Consider the following 20039-nt stretch of genomic DNA (forward strand, 5'->3'; position numbering starts at 1 on the left):
GGTCAAAGGTAAAATGTGTTCCTGAAATTCACTTCAAGTTTTATCATAAACTTGGCAGAAATAAATTGCCATAAATTACGAAATCTGATAAAAACAGATATGAAGAAAAATTTATATTACAGTTAGAATATTTTTCACTAAGCAGTGAAATATTTGATTAACGTTTCTGTACAAGAAGAATGCCACTGTAGTGCTGTTATCTTAATGCATAAGCTGTTTCATTAACATAAACAACTGAACATGAGAGCTCTTCTTTTTTTGTTTAATTGATTGATTGTGAAATTTAGGTCTTGAAGACCAAGCGCCGGAACCCATCAGGATTATTCAGCGCCATAATGAAGGTGAAATACATAAGTCACTGATATGATTGATAATGAATAGGTGAATGATGACATACTAGTAAAATTCAGTATTAAAATATGAACGTAAAAAGAAACAATGTCTTTTTCTCCAATGTGGATTGTTTTCAAAGCAACTCGAAGAATTGTTAGGATCATAGCCGTTGATTTCTGTCGGGTTAACCAACACTGGCTTACATTAGTATTAAATGTACTTTTATTTATTACTATTTCTTGTAGTTATCCTCTACGACCTAAGTGATATTCAGTTTCTTTCTCTTCTCAGGCGATTGTCTACGTTACCATAATTATGCTGACAGCTGAAATAGTTTGTTTTGAACTATCGCCCGAGAAGAAATACGGAATGCATTTAGAAAATTGCCGTGTCTTTTCATTTGCATTGATATTACTAGAAACATGAAGCAAAGTCGCTACCTACGTCAAAGACGCCATGAAATCTTCGCGAGAATAATGAGGGGCTCTTGTCCCTCAAGACGTCAAGCTGTCATAATGTCCTTCAAAGACATCCAGCGAGGATATATAAGTCGGAGAGATTTCTTGGAGCATCACAACTGCCACCAACAGCACCAAGGAACAAGGTTGAGGAGACCAGTGGGTTCCTTCGAAAGAGAATTTTTAATTTTGAATCTCCATCAACTATCAACTCCATGTTCATTTCCCAGGTAAGGAATTCGTTTTATTCAGAATCAAAGCCGAGTTGCCACCACTGTCGTAGGCTTGATCACAGTCATCCATAACTGGTCATTTCTGCGGTTGGTTTATAACAAACGCTTTTGATTTAGTCCACTAGCCGTCACCTCAGTAACAGAACAATTATAATTGCATTTTTTTCTTTTTTGGCGTACGTAATGATATTTGTTCATTGTGAATTGTATGGACTGGTTCCAGAGGTTCTCTCTCCAATCTTGGTGACAGATGAAAATTGAATTTACAGTAAGAACTCTACGCATTACCGGAAAGGTAACTGTCGTTGATCAACAACAAAATGATCAGAGAAATTTGAAGTCGATGTACGTGTTGCTCTTGACTTCAACTTATATAAAAAATACAAAACCATGAAATCCGTTCCCGTTCCGTTGCTGCGGTTTTGAAATTTCATTTTTTCTAAGCATCTATTCACTGTTCATAACACTTTCACAGTGCTCGACAGAAAATTAGGTCTAGATTTGGCTTTACTGAATACACATTTCTTTCGGTGATAATAAAAGACTAACGTTGCTGCAATTTTGATGTTCCCAAGTGCACTGCCGATAATTTTCTCTTTTATTCCAAAATGAAAAGACCGAATTAAGCCCACTCTCATATTTTCAGAGACTCCGCCATCTGTCACCTTATGGCCGACTGGTGCTAATGTTGGGCGTGCTGCTTCTCTGTCAGGTGAGGTCTAGTCGTCTAGAGTTTTGGTGCATTCATTTTCAAGTACATTTTTTCAATGTCAAGTATTACGTTATACACCATTCCGTTATGTTTATGGGGGTAACCTCAAAATACAGCTTATAATGCATAGTTAAGAATTATGTAGTTCTCATTGGTGGACTCCCAGTGTAATTTCATAAAGGCGGCTTTGCTCACAAAATCTGTTTAAATTTTTTAATTAAAATTTTCTTGAATCTTCATAGTTTGAAATGACTGCTAAAAACTGCTAATGTCGAATATATGTATTTTTTCCAGGAGACATCAGCTTCGTTCATCCGTATTCGCCCCAACACTTTAAAAGAATTTCAGTCTTTAAAATGTCACGGGAAATTCGACAAGGAGCAATATGCCGCTCTTAATCGCCTCTGTGATGACTGTTACAACCTGTCCCGTGGCAGCAACGATCGGATGGCTTGCAAGTAAGTGTTTCGTAAGCAAGTGTTGATCGCTGGCTGTTTCCATCGTCATTATCAAAGTTATTACCTGTTCAGAAATAAAATGGTTACCTTGCTTTCTAATATGCATTAGATTTAAGCTTCAGAATATTAACTGTTAAAGGTGAACTGCGGGATCTTCCACGTCACTCTTTTTGAATTATTCTTCCTCTGCTTTCGTTATGCTCCTAATGACTTTCTATTTCTCCGCGGTGTCATTCCTTGATAACCACTGATGAAGTCGTTTTCTCTGTGTTTCATCTCGCTACCTTTAAACAAGTGAGCACAATGACAGGTTTTACTAATGTCAAATAACTGATATGATGCGATAATGTTCATCCATAAGGCATGGAGCTACCCGTTCCCACATCTGTACTTTAGTGTTCTTGGAAGAAACATGGAACGAAGGCGATCTGAGAGGATATCGATTTAGTGGGGAGCAGTTTTGTAAAACACTTCTGTCCAAGGAGGCTTTCCCAGATTAAGCGCCAGTATACCGTCTGACTGTTTCTGTCTCTTACTGTATTAACAGAATTCTCAACAAAATCACTCACTGATCATGTCTTCCTCCACCCATTGATGTCCTCTGCTCCTTTTACTCTCCATAATGTAATTGTATCTTTCTTCAGGGCAGACTGCTTCCGCAACTCACAGTTCCCAACGTGCGTTAGCGCGTTACTTTTGGACCACATGGAACCCGACCTGTTCAAGATGATCGACATCATAAGTGGGGACAGTTCTGCCATGTAGGCTACGACACGTTCGACTTCCAGCCAAGGGGCGCTCCCCCGACTCAGTGGCCAAGACATTTACAATGGATCTCTTCACTTCAGACAACGGGACCGAGTCCACGACCAACCTATCATCCTTACAGTTTAGTTTTGTTACTCTTTTTGAAAATGGAGGGGCGTTATCTCTCGTGCTCACCTGAAGTCTTTTCTCTAGTTATCCGATGTATTTTATAACGAAGCCTCTGTATTGTGATTGAAATTCCTCTGGCCAGAAAAATAATACAAGCAACAAGATAGATTTTCACAAGTCAAAAGTAAGCACGGTAACATTAAGGTAAATAGGCAACGTACACTAAGGATTCGGCAGGATTTAACTCCCGATATAGATTTGAACTACATGTGTAACTAAGAATTAGCCTTGATTTTGGATGTCTTTTTCTTTGTAAGACAACAATAAGGCCAAAGTAAACTTCTGTGTTGAGTTATAGATAAACGTGTTTATTATAATATGCTTGTTGATCACTTTGATTTGATTATAACACCAATAAAACAGCATATATAGCATTTAACCTTTTTTCCTCATCCCTTTCTGACACCGAACGATCTAAAGTACTGCACATCATCAAACAGTAAAGACTGTTCCTTATGAGGCTTATAAATGTGTCATTAACAATCACTGCTCATCCTAAACGCATCACAGATGTTGAAGAATGAAGACTAGTAAGATGGTTTTATACCAAATCTCGTGTTTCCTACACACACACAATGGCGCTATCACTCGATGACTAAGCCTAAAAATTTATGATAAAGCAAGAGTAATCGATGCTATGATATGGAATATTAAACAGTGAATGTGGCATATGCAGTGTGATCAATAGGCTACTGCTATCTAATAAAGGAAGTCCTGCGAGCGCTTGGGAATTGGTGCGGGACCTGGATAAGCCATCAACAAGTAAAAAAAAAAATACAGTATGTAGAGAATTTGTCTCCTGTCATAACAACAGGCCGAACGTCATCAAAACTAGATTTTGATATTTTTTTTTCCGTAAGCTCTGCCGAGGCCATTACCTTCAAGTCTTTCCTCAAGATGCTCTGTCTTGTCAAGCAGTTCCATATTGAAATCCAAAGGTCAAAGATTCATTTTCCCTACATTGATAACCTTTGAAACTCTGTCTTCTTTTGTTAACCCAAATTCTGATAATATTTTACCTATTAATGGGGAATTTACTCCCTACTTTTTGAGTATTCATCCTTCGACATGGCTGAAAGTTCATCTCATCATATGTGTCAATAAACTCTCCACTCACTGGGCTTTTAAGTCATACTAAGTATGATGTAGTAGTGTATTTAGGGCCGCTTATTCTGATTATAAATACGAAACTGCAGTATATCGCAATATGCTTATAACTCGTCAAAGAACATCCAACTCGTCATTGTTTTACTCGGCATGCACTTATCACAGAAGTGACTCCACAAATGTATTTCTCTTATGGTCTTATCTTTTATAAGAAAAAATCAGTACGCTGGATTTTGACCAGTTCTTTGAGCTTTGTATTTCATAAGATTCCAGATTTCAAGATAAAAGGATCAACTTATTTTCCTAGTGAAGATAACCTGTCATAGTTGTGCAGATGCAGGTGTTTCCTTGCTTGTACATGGTGGTGGTGTAAGTCTCAAACATGCAACGTTATGCAGTATGATGAAGCTAAGCCAGCATAACTCATTTTGCCCACTTACATAGAGTCCTGTGTTGAGAAAGTCTGGCAACATACTGGGCATGTCCTGCAGGAGTTTATCTCTCATAGACCAATGTTGTTACATACAAAAATAGATGGATGCAATTATAATTTATCATAATTAAAAGATTCATACTCACATACAGTAATATTCCTGTGGCTAGGTTTGTACGTGACGAATCTGATATTACATTCTGGTCTTCCCTCCGTCATGAAGAAAAATATTCAAGACTTACGGGTTTGCTGCTCCTGCTTGGGTGCAGGAAGTGGTGTCTCCCGATGCCGCCATAAGTCCTGTTTAAACAGAATGAAAAAGTGGATGTAAGGGTAATTAAGACTAGTGAGTTTGATAACAGGGAGGTAACGAAAGCACATACAGAACTGAATGACAATGGACTACGATTAAAGACACAGTAGGCTATAGGTGCAAAGTATATGTGTAAAACTTCAAGATGGGGTTCAGGGCCAGCAGGGAGCACACATGGCTTTAACATGGCGGAAAGGAATAAAAAATCTTTCATGTTGGGAAAATGAAGTTTAGTGTAGGAAAAACAAGTTTTTTTTTCTGTGAGGCAATAGCAAGACAAGTGTGGTTGTGTAAAGGTATGGGGGCTGGAGGCATTATTCATGCAGAAGGGAACTAGAAATGTTATGTGTGGAATGACCCTTTAGTTGATAATGGATTTTCCAAAAAATAAGTCTACAGAGAAGTAAATGTAGAATGTATTATATATATATATATATATATATATATATATATATATATATATATATATATATATATATATATATATATATATATATATATATATATATATATATATATATATATATATATAATCATGAAGCTACAAATGTAAGTTAATATCAAATTCACGCTACCTCAGGAAAATCTCCGATGGAGAATTATCACCGAAAGGGAATTTATAAGTGATAAATGGATTGGTACTGTCGGGTCGAATCCATTTATCACTTATAAATTCCCCTTCGGTGATAATTCTCCATCAGAGATATTCCCGAGGTAGCGTGAATTTGATATTAAGCGACATTTGTAGCTTCATGATTGTATATAAATCACGGTGATAAAAAAATTTATATATACTGTATATATATATATATATATATATATATATATATATATATATATATATATATATATATATATATATACAATACAGCAAGAAGGAACGCGGACCTGAGAATATCACTAAGTCCACGTCGGAAGGTGAGTGAAAATGGGCACTGCAGTAATGAAATTAAGATGAAATGGTAAACAGAGAATATTCTTAAGTTCTTTGTTAACACTGGTTGGGTTGTAATATGTCTTATTCGCTTTATTTCTACAAAACTCTAAAAATATGGAGGGTAACATAATGAATCTCATATTTTATCAATAGTTTTAAACTCCTCTTCCAAAAATTCAGGACTACAAATTCTAAGAGCTCCTCTGTCCCTGTCTTTGCTGTTTAAAGAACATGCTGCCCAGATTAACAAACTGTAACCCTGTAAGGATGGTATTGAGTGACATACTGGCTGGGTGTTGTCTAGTTTGTTGGTGGTTCCTTACTGAATGAATGTACATTGTTGTTGAAGATTAAGCCAGCACAATGCCAGCACGGGCTCTTGCTCGAAGAGCAGCCCGTAACAGTTTGTGTGTTCTGTAAAGAGATTAAAGGTGGTGGTTATAAAAGAAAGGAAGAAAAGGACAGGCAGGATTCCAAACCCTTTTTAACCTTGCGGTACCCATCAGTAGGAGAAAAAGTTCGACAGCAGAAAGTCCTGGTTGAGTTGTAGAAGATCAGGAAGGAAATTGGAAAAATTGCAGGTCGAGAGAAAGTATGAAAATCTAAGGAGGATACTCAGAAGATTTCACTTACTCAGGAAAAACGAAAATTTTTGATGCGATATTCAAAAGAGCAGCTGTTATTCAAAGTGAACAGCAGCTGCTTTGGACCGAGGGTTTTGGATGAGGGGAGGCTGTAAACATTCCAGCTGTGTTCCTCTGTCGACAGGCTTTCCTGTCAGTTTCTCAAAGAGAATGAGGATTCCTTCAATTGTGACAGTTATGTAACTGTCATTGGCTCTTGTGGCACTCTCTCGGCTGGCACTGGCTGGAACATCGGAGGAGGGAGATGAGTATGAGGAAAAGGTGAGGGAAGGGAAAGTTTCAGGTTTGGGAGGTGGTAAGAGGTTTGGATCAGAGGGAAGGGAAGGTGCAGGTACTGTTTGCCGTGGTTCTGGAGTGTAGTCGACTTTTCTTCTTGGAGTTCAACGCTGCTTCAGTGGTCTGGGTGGGACTGCTGTGATGACCCTGGAGGTGATTGTCGAGTTTCCTCTCGCTGCTTCGCTGTAGGAATTGGCTCTGACAGTTTCAAAGGTGGAGGGGTGCCTTTCATTCTTGCGACTCTTTCCAGCCTGGCACTACAGTGCTTGTTCCAGGCATGGTGTTGCAGGGAACAGTTAGGGCACTTGCTTGCTACTGCTTCTCCCCTCTTGTAGGCATCGAGGCACTGTTTCGTGGGGTGTGGTTTGCTGCATATTCCACACCTTTCCTTTGCCGTGTGTAGGAATATCTCCCTTGAAGGTTGCGATGACTTTTTTCGTAGGATTCCCCAATTTCCCGATGCACCTCTGGGCTCCAAGAACATTCTGCAGCTGTAGAATGGGATCCAAAGGCAGGGGAGTCGGGTACTTGCATATGACCGCCTTCCTAACTCTCTCAGATGGATCCAGCAGCTGGAAGTCGGTGTTGGCTAGTAGAAAGTCGGTCGTTTCTTTTGTTTTAGGTGTGATGATCATGTCAGCGGCCAGGTTCGGTTTCACTGAAATATTTAGCGGTGGGTGCCTTTTCTCCAGCTCTGCTACTACTGCATAAGCGGTCATCTCTCCTTTAGCAGTTGCTCGGTATTTCGGGAGGGATGGCAAAAGATTGGCTGCATGAGAAAGGCTTGGGAGGGGGGCTTCTTCCTTACGGTTCTGCATTCTCCTCTGGGCTTTCTTCTGTTTGCGAACTGTCTGCCATTCTTCTTCTTTGGTCTCCGGCTCGGCAGCAGGAGGGCTCGATGGCACAGGGATAGAGGATGTCTCTGTCATTGTTGACTGTTCTTCGGCGTCGGTCTCGGAGTCAGCGACTGGAGGGCTTGACGGTTCTTGGTCTCTCACAAGGAAAGGTGATGGCGAGAAAGGGCTTCTAAGGATGAAGGTGGTGGGCCCGTCATCTAAGTCTTCTGCTGGCGCCCAAAAGGACCTGCTCTGGGATGCTCGCTCTGGCTTGTAAGGCATGTTGATGGCGAGAACGTGTCTGATGAATGTACAGATTCTTCGCAGTTGTTATTGGCTGGTGCGAGCCACAAAGTAGTTTCTACACACAGACAGGGGAAAACAGAGGTTATGTTTCAGACATCTGTGCTTGTGGACAGACAAACAGATGGCAATTGTGAGAGACATAATAAACATACAATGATAAAACATATATCAATGGAATGGCCAAAAAATTCCACATATGGACATTTGCATGAGATTCGAGACATTAATAAATACAATGCAGTAGCATAGTACTGTATATGTGAAATGGCGAGACGTCTGGCGTCTTCACAAACAGAAACATACATACAGTTTGACACACAAGATTCAGTGGAACATTATGAGTACATGACTGGAATGCTTGCATGGTAATGCAAGTTGTGGTGATTGTATATGAATTGAGAACAATGGTTGGAGAGAAACAGACAGAAATATTGTATGGTAGAAGTTGCGTTCCTTCGAGCGGTCCCCTCCAGCTGACACATGGGAGGGAGAGAGAGCAAGCGGGATGCTTTGTCTTGTTTTCATCCGTTTGATGATTCACACACACGTGCCCGTAGGATCGCAATGCGGTCCCTTACAACCCTGCCCCCACCTTCTGTTTTTGTATATAAATCACTGTCAATTTCTTTTGTATTCAGTGTGAACTTGAAAATGTAGAATAAACTACAAAAGTATTTGTTCAAAGTCCCGGTTTTCACTCACCTTCCGACGTGGACTTAGTGTTAGTGATATAGATAGATATATATATATATATATATATATATATATATATATATATATATATATATATATATATATATATATATATATCTTTTACCATCCATCTTCCTCCCCTTAGCTACACCTATGCTTTATTCTAATTTTTTAAAGCTACAAAGTGGGAAATCCATTATGAAGTTTATTAAAAAGCTAACAGTCAAACATACATTAGCATGACTTCATTGCTGTAAACACATCACTCAAAATTCAAACTACCAAGTACAGTATATCAGAAGAAAATCACAGAAGTTTTAGCATGCAAAAATTACAATAATTCTAATCATATATTTTAGTTAAAAACTTATTACTGTATTAGTAACTTTAATTTCAATATCTAACAATTATTATTTGGGTTAATATTTGTATGTGTAACTGTGGCTAATGCTTTATACAATGCAAAAATAATACCACATAAGGAGAGTTTGTGAAAGAGGTGCGAAATAATGAGCAGGAAGACAAGTACTGCTGGTTTATTGATGAAGCGACCCGCTTATAAAGTGGCGTGCGGACGTCTGCATATACAGAGACAGCGAGTACAAAAATTTACAAGTGACCCGAGGTCAAACTATTTCTCTACACAAAACAGGACAAGTACATATAGAAAACATGATGATTAACAATAGCTGGTTGGACACAAAAATACTGACACATTTATGTGGTACAAGGGCAAATGAACAGGTAATAAATATACAAATCACAATAATGATAATAAGATTGTGTACGTGCGACCTCAGGTCAGCTGTGGAGGCGCCGCAGAAAACAGGATGTTCATCCTAGAGAACCCATTGAGCGGGGACTTTACAAGTTGGACTCTCTTTGAAAGTCTGTTTCAGTTTTGTCACAAGAGACATGATGTCATTTAATTTGAATGAAGTGAAGGGTCAGTTTTGAGATACCATTTCTTTTAGATTTTCTCTGACTGAGTACCATTGCAGCAACTTGTTCATTATAGTTGAAAAAACTAAGACCACCAAGTTAGACCTGAAAAGTGGAGCATGGTAAAGCTGAAGTATGACAGCTAACTGGGAAGAGATCAAAGAGCACGGATGAATGACAACAGGCAAAATGCAATACAGCTGGAGGCTGAAGGGTCACGTAAAAGAACCTTTAGTACTGTCTACAGCATGTCATGCAAGGCACACAATAAGTGGTAACCCCTAATAGGCCTTTATAACAGCAAAGCTGTACAATCACTAATGGATAAGACTGATTTGTTAAAGGTCACTATCCGACTCTTAACATGTCTTGCTATATAATAGTAAACTACTCACCAATCACTTTTTATATCATAATTTATTGTCGTGGCATTATCAGAACAGAATGCTTCCACACCTCTGACATCTAAGAGTGCATCAGCACCTTACTCATGGATGATAAGATGACTCATTACGTAAGATAGTTAATAGTGTGACTGGCAACTCCAGCCACATGGCATTTTCACTCGGCAACCAAGACACTAAATTTAAATATCCCATGGAATGGAACTGTGTCCACAACTTAAACTTTCGTCCTTCTAGTTTTAGTTTTGTCAATTTCTTTTTGAATACATATATACTGAAACTGCAGTACATTCTATTACTACCTACGGTACTTGAAAACAAGACTTTTGCATACTGTAATAACTCAAATTAACTATGCAACTGAAATACAAAAACAAATTTTTGTGATTAAATTTAATAATCTTGATACATTAAGACTGTTAGGTGATGGAACTACACTGAAGGATGAATTTAATAATAATTACATGGTATTTTAGCTCTTTGACATGGTTAATGCCATTGCTAAACTAAAAGTGACTAAGTATTACACTCATTTGGAATGCTGTTTCTCTGTACAACAAAAAACTATAGCAAACTTCAATATAAAGTTATACATAAAATGTGAGCAGATTTATTTGCTTTCTGATAAAAACAGTACATATATAAAAGACTTTATCCTGTATCACATTCATTTGTAGGTATTTTTAAAACTGAATTCTAACACCCTATTTTCACTAAGTTCTGCTGCAGAATATACTCTCAGGCTTGCCTTTTGACACTGGATTGTCATATGGCTCTTTCATGGAAAATCTTGGAGATAAAGACAGCTGTCAAGGCACAGCAGCAACATCAGCAATGTGCACAGTACCAGAAGTGTGGCAGCATCTGCAGCCAACCAAAGAGCCTCAATCAGCTGCTGCAGGATTAAAGGATATTTGACGAGCCTGGCACAACAAGGGATGGGACATTAACGAGACTGCTCAATGAGTGTGTGAGGGCTGCTTACCAACAAGTCACAAGGTACATCGCAAGAGGAGACAGTTGCATCCAGGTCACCTGTCCTTCCATTCTTTAAAGCCTGGCACCTGCTTTGCACTATGATAAACATAGATAATATTAGGCATCTTTTTTCTAGAGGGGCCTGTTTTTTTGCAACTGAACACATATCTTGGATCATAGCTTCCATCTCTGGCGAGTTTCTTAAACCCAGCTGGAAATGTGTTGGATGCCTCTTCATCAGCAGATGCCCTTTCCTCTATAATCTTTATATTTTTCAGTGTTAGAATCAATTTAACTAGGTGCTAATGTCTTTGTTCCCTCTACTATATCAGCCTTATCGGTGAATTCTCATACATGGCAAGGCCTTCTGCCATAGAATGTTTTCGTCAGTAGGAACCTTCTGTCACATCCTCTATCCACACACTTGGTGTTTTTTCTGTCTTAACCAACACATTATTCCACTAGTGGAACTCACTTTTCCACTTGCTTTTCCTAGTTTTGAAGATTGCACAAACTGAAAATTCATACTTCTTCAGTATCCTAGCAATCCCAATTGAAGATTTATTTTTAATTTCAATCTCATCTAACAACATCACTTTTTCTGCTAAAGTAGGCACATCATGGGCCCTCTTTAGCTTGCTATCACTACCACTAGAAAGCTTTACTGGCAGTGACAATACAATTGGAGCCAGTGCAGAGGTTTAGTATTGCTCCTTTATCCCGAATACTTATAACTAACACAAACTTTTAAGGAATAAGAAAAAACAAGAAAGAAAAATAATTTATTTGTTATTCAATCAATAACAAATACAGTAACACAGAGTATTTAGTACTTATTTACAATTATCCTATGTGATTTTGAGTGCATTTGCTTGAAAAATATGGGATAGATTCCTAAAAAGCAGTGTTTCTGCTGTGCAAGATATGTACTTACTATGTAGACTTAATATGATTTGTAATAATATAGGGCATGCTGGCAAAATGTGTGGCACAAGATGCATCACAGGCGAACATTAGGGTTAAAATATTCATTTACCCATTCTAGTGTACTATGCACCATAATTAACTGTTAATTTTGACCTAAATCAAGTGTGCTTTGAAGTGGAAACCATTATCATAAATGCACACACACACACACAGAGAGAGAGAGAGAGAGAGAGAGAGAGAGAGAGAGAGAGAGAGAGAGAGATACTTAACACCTTACAATACAAACATAATACTAAACAAATAAATGCATAATAAAAGGAAAATGAAATATTTGGAGCCACTGTCATGAAATTCAGTACAGCCAAAATGGATATGTCAGACTTAGCAAAACATATAAGTAAACCACTTCCTTTACCTTACCTATTAGCTTCATTAACTTGAAGGGTAGCCCAAATGGAATTTACAGAAGTTACAAAATATAAATTCCTGTGAGAAAGGATACATTACAAATGAAGTAATGAATACACTGTACACCAATCTGTCTCATATTTCTGAGTTATGCTTTATATTCCATTAATTTTGGAAAATAGTTTTATTTTATATATGGGATATATACCTTTTATATTGCATCTGCAAATCGATTTAAATTTTTCTTACTTTTAGATTACTCATAAATTTTAGTTGTAAAAGTATATATGGACCAAATAGGTCATGGGCTGAGAAGAGATTGCATTAAATTTATGCCAACTTTTAACCTGCATCTACATGAGCTCCGCCATATTTGAGTTATAAGATACAATCAAAACTTTATGCAACATAGGTTAATCTTGGTCTGACACTCAACTTGATTAGTTAAGGTAGGTGTGGGAGAGGGGTGAATAGACAGAATATGAATTATCCCCACCAGAAACCCATCATAATCAATAAATGGCAGAATATATTGGAACACTGAACATGACAGTGACAAAATAAAACAGACGAAGTCCAATGTTGGAATATGGTATTCATCATATCAGAAGGAATGGCACACTAGTAATTTTGACTTAGAACTTCTCATTCTCGTCTGATCCATCGATACTTTATGAATAACCCATAAGATCCAATCCCCATATGTACAGATTGTAGAGTAACTAACAGTTGAACATTTCTTGCGTGAATGTCCACAATATATCCAACAATAAACTTCAAGTCTTGAAAACAAATCACTTAAAGAAATTTGTTCAGATTCTTCAATAAATAAAATCTAAACTTTATTACTAAAATAGTCAATCCCTTTGGGCAAACCTTGTAAGAGCTTAATAAATCAGTTAAGTGGTCTGGTTAAATTATATGAAAATAATATATGACACACCCTCTCTTTTCCTTAGTTTTCTCATCTCATTCAGGGGCTCTGCCTACCTTCCGCTTGCATTACACTTCTACAGATCACCCTCCTCAGAACAGATCCATATCTGATACCTTCAGGAACTCTCTTTTAGCGAACATGAAGGAGCTAAGACCTTAGCTTCTTCCCAGCTGCTGCTATGCCTTTACAGTCTCCAGCCTTCACAAAGTGTAATTCAGCCCTCTCTTTTGGAAACAGCTCTACTTCACATTTCATAAAGGAACTTATTTTTGCATCTACAACTGTTTAACACTCAGTCTCCAGTGCTGCTGTTCCCTCAAAGCATACCTTCTAACTATGGCATACTTTAGTAAACCTATAACTTCACTGACGTGTTTGACATGGTTATTGTTAGGAAATATGCTAACAAGACAGAAGTCTTCAATTTATCTTAACCATAGAAGTACTATAAAAACTCTTATATAAATGAATGTAATGGAATACAGAAATGTGTGGTAATGGAGTATGAAAATACATTAAAAAGAAAAAAAGAGCTAGCTGAACTGCATGAAAAGATTCCCAAATCCACTTTATACAAGAAATGAAGCATAAAAATAGAGGCAAAATTAACTGTAACTATGTTACCATTCCTGAAAATACAAAAATTACATTTTACAGTACTCTAAATAATATTCATTCTGAAATGAAAGACAAAAGCAAAGTTTATAAGGGTTCAACCCATGTGAAAGGTACAGGGAGTGGCAATTCCATTCTACTTCTTTCCTCCTAAAAAGAAATGATCTTTCTCTCCCAAAAAATGGGAAAGTCTGTGATACCCAAAGATTGTAAAATTTATAAATGCAAAGAACTCCATAAAAGAATGAGTGAGATACAGCGAAATAAGAACTGATGATAAACAAGAAATGAAAAGAAATAAACAACATGACTGAAAGATGTATGTACAAAACAAAGGATACACGAATCAATGAATGGAGTGAAAATAAAAAAGACCTCTGTCCCTTCACTACTCCCTTCTTTTGTCATCTATCCTTACACTTAAAATCTGTCCAGAATTAGGTGCAATAACGAATGGTAATGAAGGAAAGAAAACCAAGAAATAAGAACTGATGATAAAAACTGAATGAAGAGAAATACTGCAATTATTTGTATTTTATGATGTCTGGGGCAATTTTTATAAAAGTATGAAATGAAAGCAAGTACATTGTTCATTACATCTCTCATGTGTAAACTTTATAAGGACTTTTTATATCCTCTGTATCATATCATTTGTAGGCTTTCATAATATTTATTGAAATGCCTTCACCAATTCTTTCTCATTGTTCTCTAATGAGAGAACACTGCTCTCTGCAGCCTGGTAAGTATATGATTTTTGAAAAATTGCAAACAAAAGAGATTGTTATAGCAAATTTATAACTATGTGGCATTTAGTTTTGAATATTAATTTTACGAAGTAACCATCATACAGAGCTCAAATATCAAACAACTATAATAATAATAAATAACGAATTTTTCACAAGTACAGAGAGATGCTCAGCTAAGTTTCATGGGCTGCCTTACCATCATGAGTTCATCTCTATCAAATTACACAAAAGTTTGTTCAAATCCCCACTTCTGTTCCAAGTCTATGATGGCATTGCTTCATTTCTTACTTGGACTACTGGACCAGAATGCGTGTGATAGATCGTAAGTCTCACTGAGAAAACTTACATCTTCACACTGATTACTGACATGGATAATTCTGGTACAGTTCTTTCCCTGCTTAATGTTATTACCATAACTAGATTTTCTATCTGCTTTAATTGCCTTCCTGCTAAAGTAGATACGTGACTTATGTAAAGGAACTGTCTGCACTTCTAATGAAAATAAAAACCCAATAGAGATTTGGCTTCAGAGAAAATAAACTTTTGCCTTTAAGGTTTCCCTCCACCTTACCTTCACAAAGACAAACAAGGTGAGATTATCTAGCTTAGTGTAAGCAGACTACTAAGTCATTTCTAGATCTACATAGGGCTGGCCTGAAGGCTTTGTTCTTAAATTATTGTAAAAACTGAAACAAGAGAAAGTTAAAGAAGTTGAACAGCTAGGTGGGAACAGACCGAAGGAAAGGGTGGAAATCACAAAGCAGAAAGCACTGGAGCTGCAGATGAATGACACTGCAAAAAACCCTTAGTAATGTGACAGAGTACCACATACAGAGGGCTGTAAGCATTACCCCATTACAAGGATGAGAATGAAAATGACTGACAATACAGGCAGTCACCGGTTATTGGCGGGGTTCTGTTTCTGAGAGTGTGATGATAACCGAAAATCGCCGATAACCAAAAATCGCTTTCGGCGATTTTCTGGGGTTATTGGCGCCTCTGTTAAGTATGTATCGGCGCCAATACCCAATTATCGGCGCCGATAAGCAGAAATCGGCGATTTTCAGCGGCGAAAATTGCCAATTTTCGTCGCTACCGTCGCTAACCGGGGACTGCCTGTATGGGTAAAGGAGGATGGGTCTAACCCAACTTGAGATCAGCCACAGCCTATTGAGAATCTGGTACTTTTCTGTAAATTTTGGATTGTTTGCCTTCCACGCTACCTAAGAAATAGCTTATAAAATTTCAAAGGCTTGAATTCTACAAGACTAAATTTATTTCTAAAAACTTATATACTATACTTGAAGTGAATTCCTTTCTAATGGAAAATACTACATAAAATTCATTACATAATATATTGTACAGGACTGTTTACAAATGGAACAGTTGGATGATATCAATGCATAGCACCAACTGAAAGGCTTGTTTTTTTTTTGGCATTCTAAATTTGTATTTTGGTCTAGGATAATCACTACTGGGCAGAGTCAAACTGTTCCAAGAGTACAAAAATGAGTTATAATATAGTGTAAGTTTCACTGAAACTTCTAATACATCGTCATTATTTAAAGGTTGTTAAGGAGGACCAAGTTTTTCTAGTCTCTCAGGGCTTACACAATGAATCTGTTATAAAATTGTAAATGAATATCGGAGTAATTCAAAGTTAAAAGAGCTGGAAACTGAAAGGTAACTGCAAAGAACCAGCAGGACTGCCTTCAATATGCTGCACAGAGCAAGCTGCAGTGTCTGCCTACTGAACACAAACTGACTTTGGATAAGTATATTAATAACAAATACCCATAGCAATAGAGGTGACACATATAATAGAGCTTTGTGTAATAATGAGCTTCGAAAATTTTACAGAGGTGACAAATATAATAAAGCACTACATAATAATGAACTTTAAAAATCTTACATTTTCTCATAAATGTATTACTGTAAGTAGCAAATAACAGATTTCTACTAATATAAATGACACTAATGATATAACTGATTATTTCATTAATACTTCATGGAAAAACCCTGGTGCAGCATTTTTTAGTGGTAACTCTACATTATACATACCAAAACTTTAGGGAATTATATATAACTCATTCTTTCACCTTACAATGTGACTCTTATAGTTAGAAAAGTAAAGGACCCAAGACTAATTACTGTTTGCAAGAGTAGTCAAATATGAAGCAAATGCTGTAAATTCTGAGGAAAAAGTGTAAAACAGTTTAACCTTGACAAGTAAATAAGATTATGACATACTACTATTGCAATGAAATGGATCATATGCTACTATCTGAATAATTAAAACACTACATCATTAGTTCAATGAAAAGGTGTTTCAAAACAGTGTCTTGCATTAGATGGTCATGTACTACAAAACCATATCATCTACTCACATTGTAAAGTACTTAGAAGAATGTGAGTTCATCATCACAACCTGAATGAAAACCAAAGCTAATGCTTATGATAAAAGAGGGTGGTACTCTTCCAGAAGTCGCTTACGGTAGATGTGGGAAAAGGCAAAGAGAGACGCTCCCCACTTCAGAGTCAGTGCTGCCCAAATCAGCATGAAGTAATGATTTGATCCAATGTTTTTCATAGAAGGCATTTCTGAAAATACATATCAAAGGAATTACAATCTAACCTTTCTACGAAATACTCTCAGGACCCATAACCATGTTTACCAGAAAGAGAGGCCGTAAATAAAAATTTATCTACTACTATACTGAAGTTCATGTGTTACCCTTAGAGCAGTAGCAGTTCTTCTTGCCATACAGCAATGGATCACTTATAACGTAATGTAAACAGAAATTTATGAATGATTTCAAAATATGCCTGGTGTAGTTTTTCAGTGATTTCCTCTATTATAAAATCATAAAAAGTTAACTCATTCTGTACCAGATGTTAATTCTTGAGGTAATCTACTTAAAATCCCTGTTTTTTATCAAAAACATTTTCTTTTTGTAAAAATTACAGCTTTTCAAGCTACCATATATGCTTTTATTTAACTTTCTACTTACGGTCACATATGAATGTTGCCACTATTTACATGTAACACACTTAACTTTAAAAGATAAATTCTGTTGAAAAATGTTTCCCATATGCTGTCAAACATAGCATTTTACAGTCTTTCCCTATGCTTCACTATTTTTTTCCTATTAATTTTATAGATCTCACAATTTCATTATACTCACACAAAAAATTAATAATTTACTACAATATATGCATTTGAACAATATCTCAAAAAGATTTCATTAGATCTCCATTTGAAATATGTAATCAAAATGCACTTACAGACACACTTTCATATATATTTCATTAAGAATTATAGCTGCACCAGCAAAATTTAATTTACAGTAAGGTTTCTCTATTTTTCTAATACAGTATTCCTTTCTCAGTATGGAAAGGTTATAGAATAATTGTCCAAAATTTATTTCATCAAAGGGAAGCTACAGACAAACTTAGGAAAGTTTTCGTTTTCCTAAAACATATTTAAAATCACTTATCAAAGAACAGGAAATGTAAAATATAGCCTTTTAACATTTCACTGCAGTTCAACACAGAGCAATGTCAACAAAAGTCAGAGATGCACGAGATTATACAGCAGATTTTAGTTTTATCTATTTGGTATTGGGTGTGAAAGGAGTTTTAAAGCTATGGGCATGGTTCTCTGATGTTCACAGTTGAATGACTTGTGCCTTTCCCACATAAACAACCAGTAACTGATTAAAAATGGCTGCAGGTCCTTTGCCAAATCTTGATAACCACCTGATGGGCCTGGGGTAATCAGCAGGTCCGATTCTTTAGGGTGTCTCATTGGAGGGTCATGGCTGGTGTTTTTGTTATCATGAGAAATAATTATAAATTCAATTTTGCTGATGCAGCCATAATTCTTAATGAAACAACACACATACATGAAGTGTTACAAGAACCAAAACATCTAATTCTTTAAATATCCATAAAATGAAATTCTAACCCCAATAAATAGCTCACTATTTGCACAAATATCATAACAAGGTTGACTTCCCACAACAGCTCCAATTATCCACTTCAAATACACTTTATGTTCAAACCCTACACAGTATTTTTTTCTAAAATAAAGAAGATTTTAGAAGCAGAAATATCCAGTCAGTTTGTGGCAAATATACATTTCAAATAAATTAGTGGACACTTGGAATCATACAGGGGAAAAATTCCAACACTTCAAATTCCACATCATCACTGCCAGTCATTCCATCTTGAAATAAAACTTATTTCTGCCTTTCTCACATCCTTCATCTTTATCTCCAAATGATAAATTGTTCATTGAAGGCCAAATACAAAATCTATGTATAAAAGTCATGTATTTGAAATGAGTACAAAAGTTAAAAATCATACAAGATTCAAATCAGAAAGATTAAAATCTCAATTACTGTACAAAATTTTAAAATTTAAAGGCATGCTTGAATAAATAAAATGTTACCTTCATGATTTGATAGAGCTATACTAAGATAAGCTGCAACACCTCCTAAGCCAGCAAGCATTCCAAGAAATCCCAGGAGACGAATTTGGAGAAGGTTTTCGGCTGTATACCATGACTCTAAAGTATGCTTCTTGTACAAAATGTGAATCAACAGGGTAGTTGCTGCAAAGGTTCCTGTAGTCAAAGAAACTCACACTATTTTACAAGACCTAGATAATTCAGTAATTAATTAATAAAGAAGGCAAGCAAAGAGCTCAGCATAGGAATCTTAAGGTTATTCACTGCCATCTTGTCTTTAACCAAATGACAATCACACTAGTTTTATACCTTATGAAACTAACTGAAGTATGTCATGTAAATTTTTACTGAAGAATATCTTTAAAAGTAACAAAAGGCTATCAAATAAAAAAAAATATACATAGAATTATGAGAAAAAGATAAAAAACAAACTGCAAGGTCATGGGCCAAACTCCTGACCTGAGCTACCTTCTTACTGTATAATGAAAAACTTTGGACCACAACTGTCGCCACAACCAGCCACTTTTTGCATAGTTTTGAAGAAATTTTAATTAACACCACATGAGGATTCTTGCACATTAATTTGACAAATTAATGTCTGTCTGTCTTGACAAGTTTTTAAAAGATTTTTTTTACTAAGTAAAACTTTGAAACTGTCACAGCCCCATCCTAGCTTCAGGGGTCATTGTTTGAACAAATCTGAATCTAAAGCACATAAGAAAGCTTTCTAAGATGTTTTGTTCTTTCAAGTTAAATAGATCTACAGTTTTTTTTAATAACTCCAGCCTTTTTTCACTGTTTTATTTATCTCATATTGGAGGATAATTAAAACACCAACATTTGAACAAATTTGAATCCTCATTACCCAAGGAAGCCAAGTCTGATCCTGCAGTTCTTGAAAGAAGTTCAAAACATCACAACAGGGATAAGTAGGTG

The 20039-nt window shown here is 36.4% G+C and overlaps 2 protein-coding genes across 5 annotated transcripts in view; one reads left to right on the forward strand and one right to left on the reverse strand.

Moving 5' to 3' along the window:
• Positions 1–863: 863 nt before the first annotated feature.
• LOC136832883 (crustacean hyperglycemic hormone-like) lies at positions 864–3504 on the forward strand. The gene is made up of 4 exons (XM_067094541.1): positions 864–1021; positions 1671–1736; positions 2031–2194; positions 2839–3504. The coding sequence occupies exons 1-4, from the start codon at positions 1007–1009 to the stop codon at positions 2957–2959; spliced, it is 366 nt and encodes a 121-aa protein (XP_066950642.1). The 5' UTR covers positions 864–1006; the 3' UTR covers positions 2960–3504.
• Positions 3505–4822: 1318 nt separating this feature from the next.
• The window catches only part of LOC136832771 (heme transporter hrg1-A-like), a 122851-nt gene continuing 107634 nt past the window's right edge, over positions 4823–20039 (reverse strand). For 3 of the 4 annotated variants that reach the window (XM_067094307.1, XM_067094306.1, XM_067094308.1), the window contains exons 3-4: positions 19086–19259; positions 11769–17233 (exon numbers count right to left, since the gene is read on the reverse strand). In XM_067094307.1, the coding sequence (XP_066950408.1) occupies positions 17085–17233; positions 19086–19259 (323 nt within the window). In that variant the 3' untranslated portion in view covers positions 11769–17084. Of the gene's footprint in view, positions 4971–11768; positions 17234–19085; positions 19260–20039 lie in introns of those variants that run through there. The other variant, XR_010851311.1, reaches the window with a different exon arrangement.

Source organism: Macrobrachium rosenbergii, chromosome 50 (genome assembly GCF_040412425.1).
Source record: "Macrobrachium rosenbergii isolate ZJJX-2024 chromosome 50, ASM4041242v1, whole genome shotgun sequence".
Taxonomy (NCBI): Eukaryota; Metazoa; Arthropoda; class Malacostraca; order Decapoda; family Palaemonidae; genus Macrobrachium; species Macrobrachium rosenbergii.

Excerpts from the sequence above, each read along its gene's own strand:
- LOC136832883 (XM_067094541.1), top strand. Across the intron at positions 1,737-2,030 it reads GCGTGCTGCTTCTCTGTCAG|GAGACATCAGCTTCGTTCAT; the intron begins GTGAGGTCTAGT and ends TATTTTTTCCAG. Across the intron at positions 2,195-2,838 it reads AACGATCGGATGGCTTGCAA|GGCAGACTGCTTCCGCAACT; the intron begins GTAAGTGTTTCG and ends ATCTTTCTTCAG.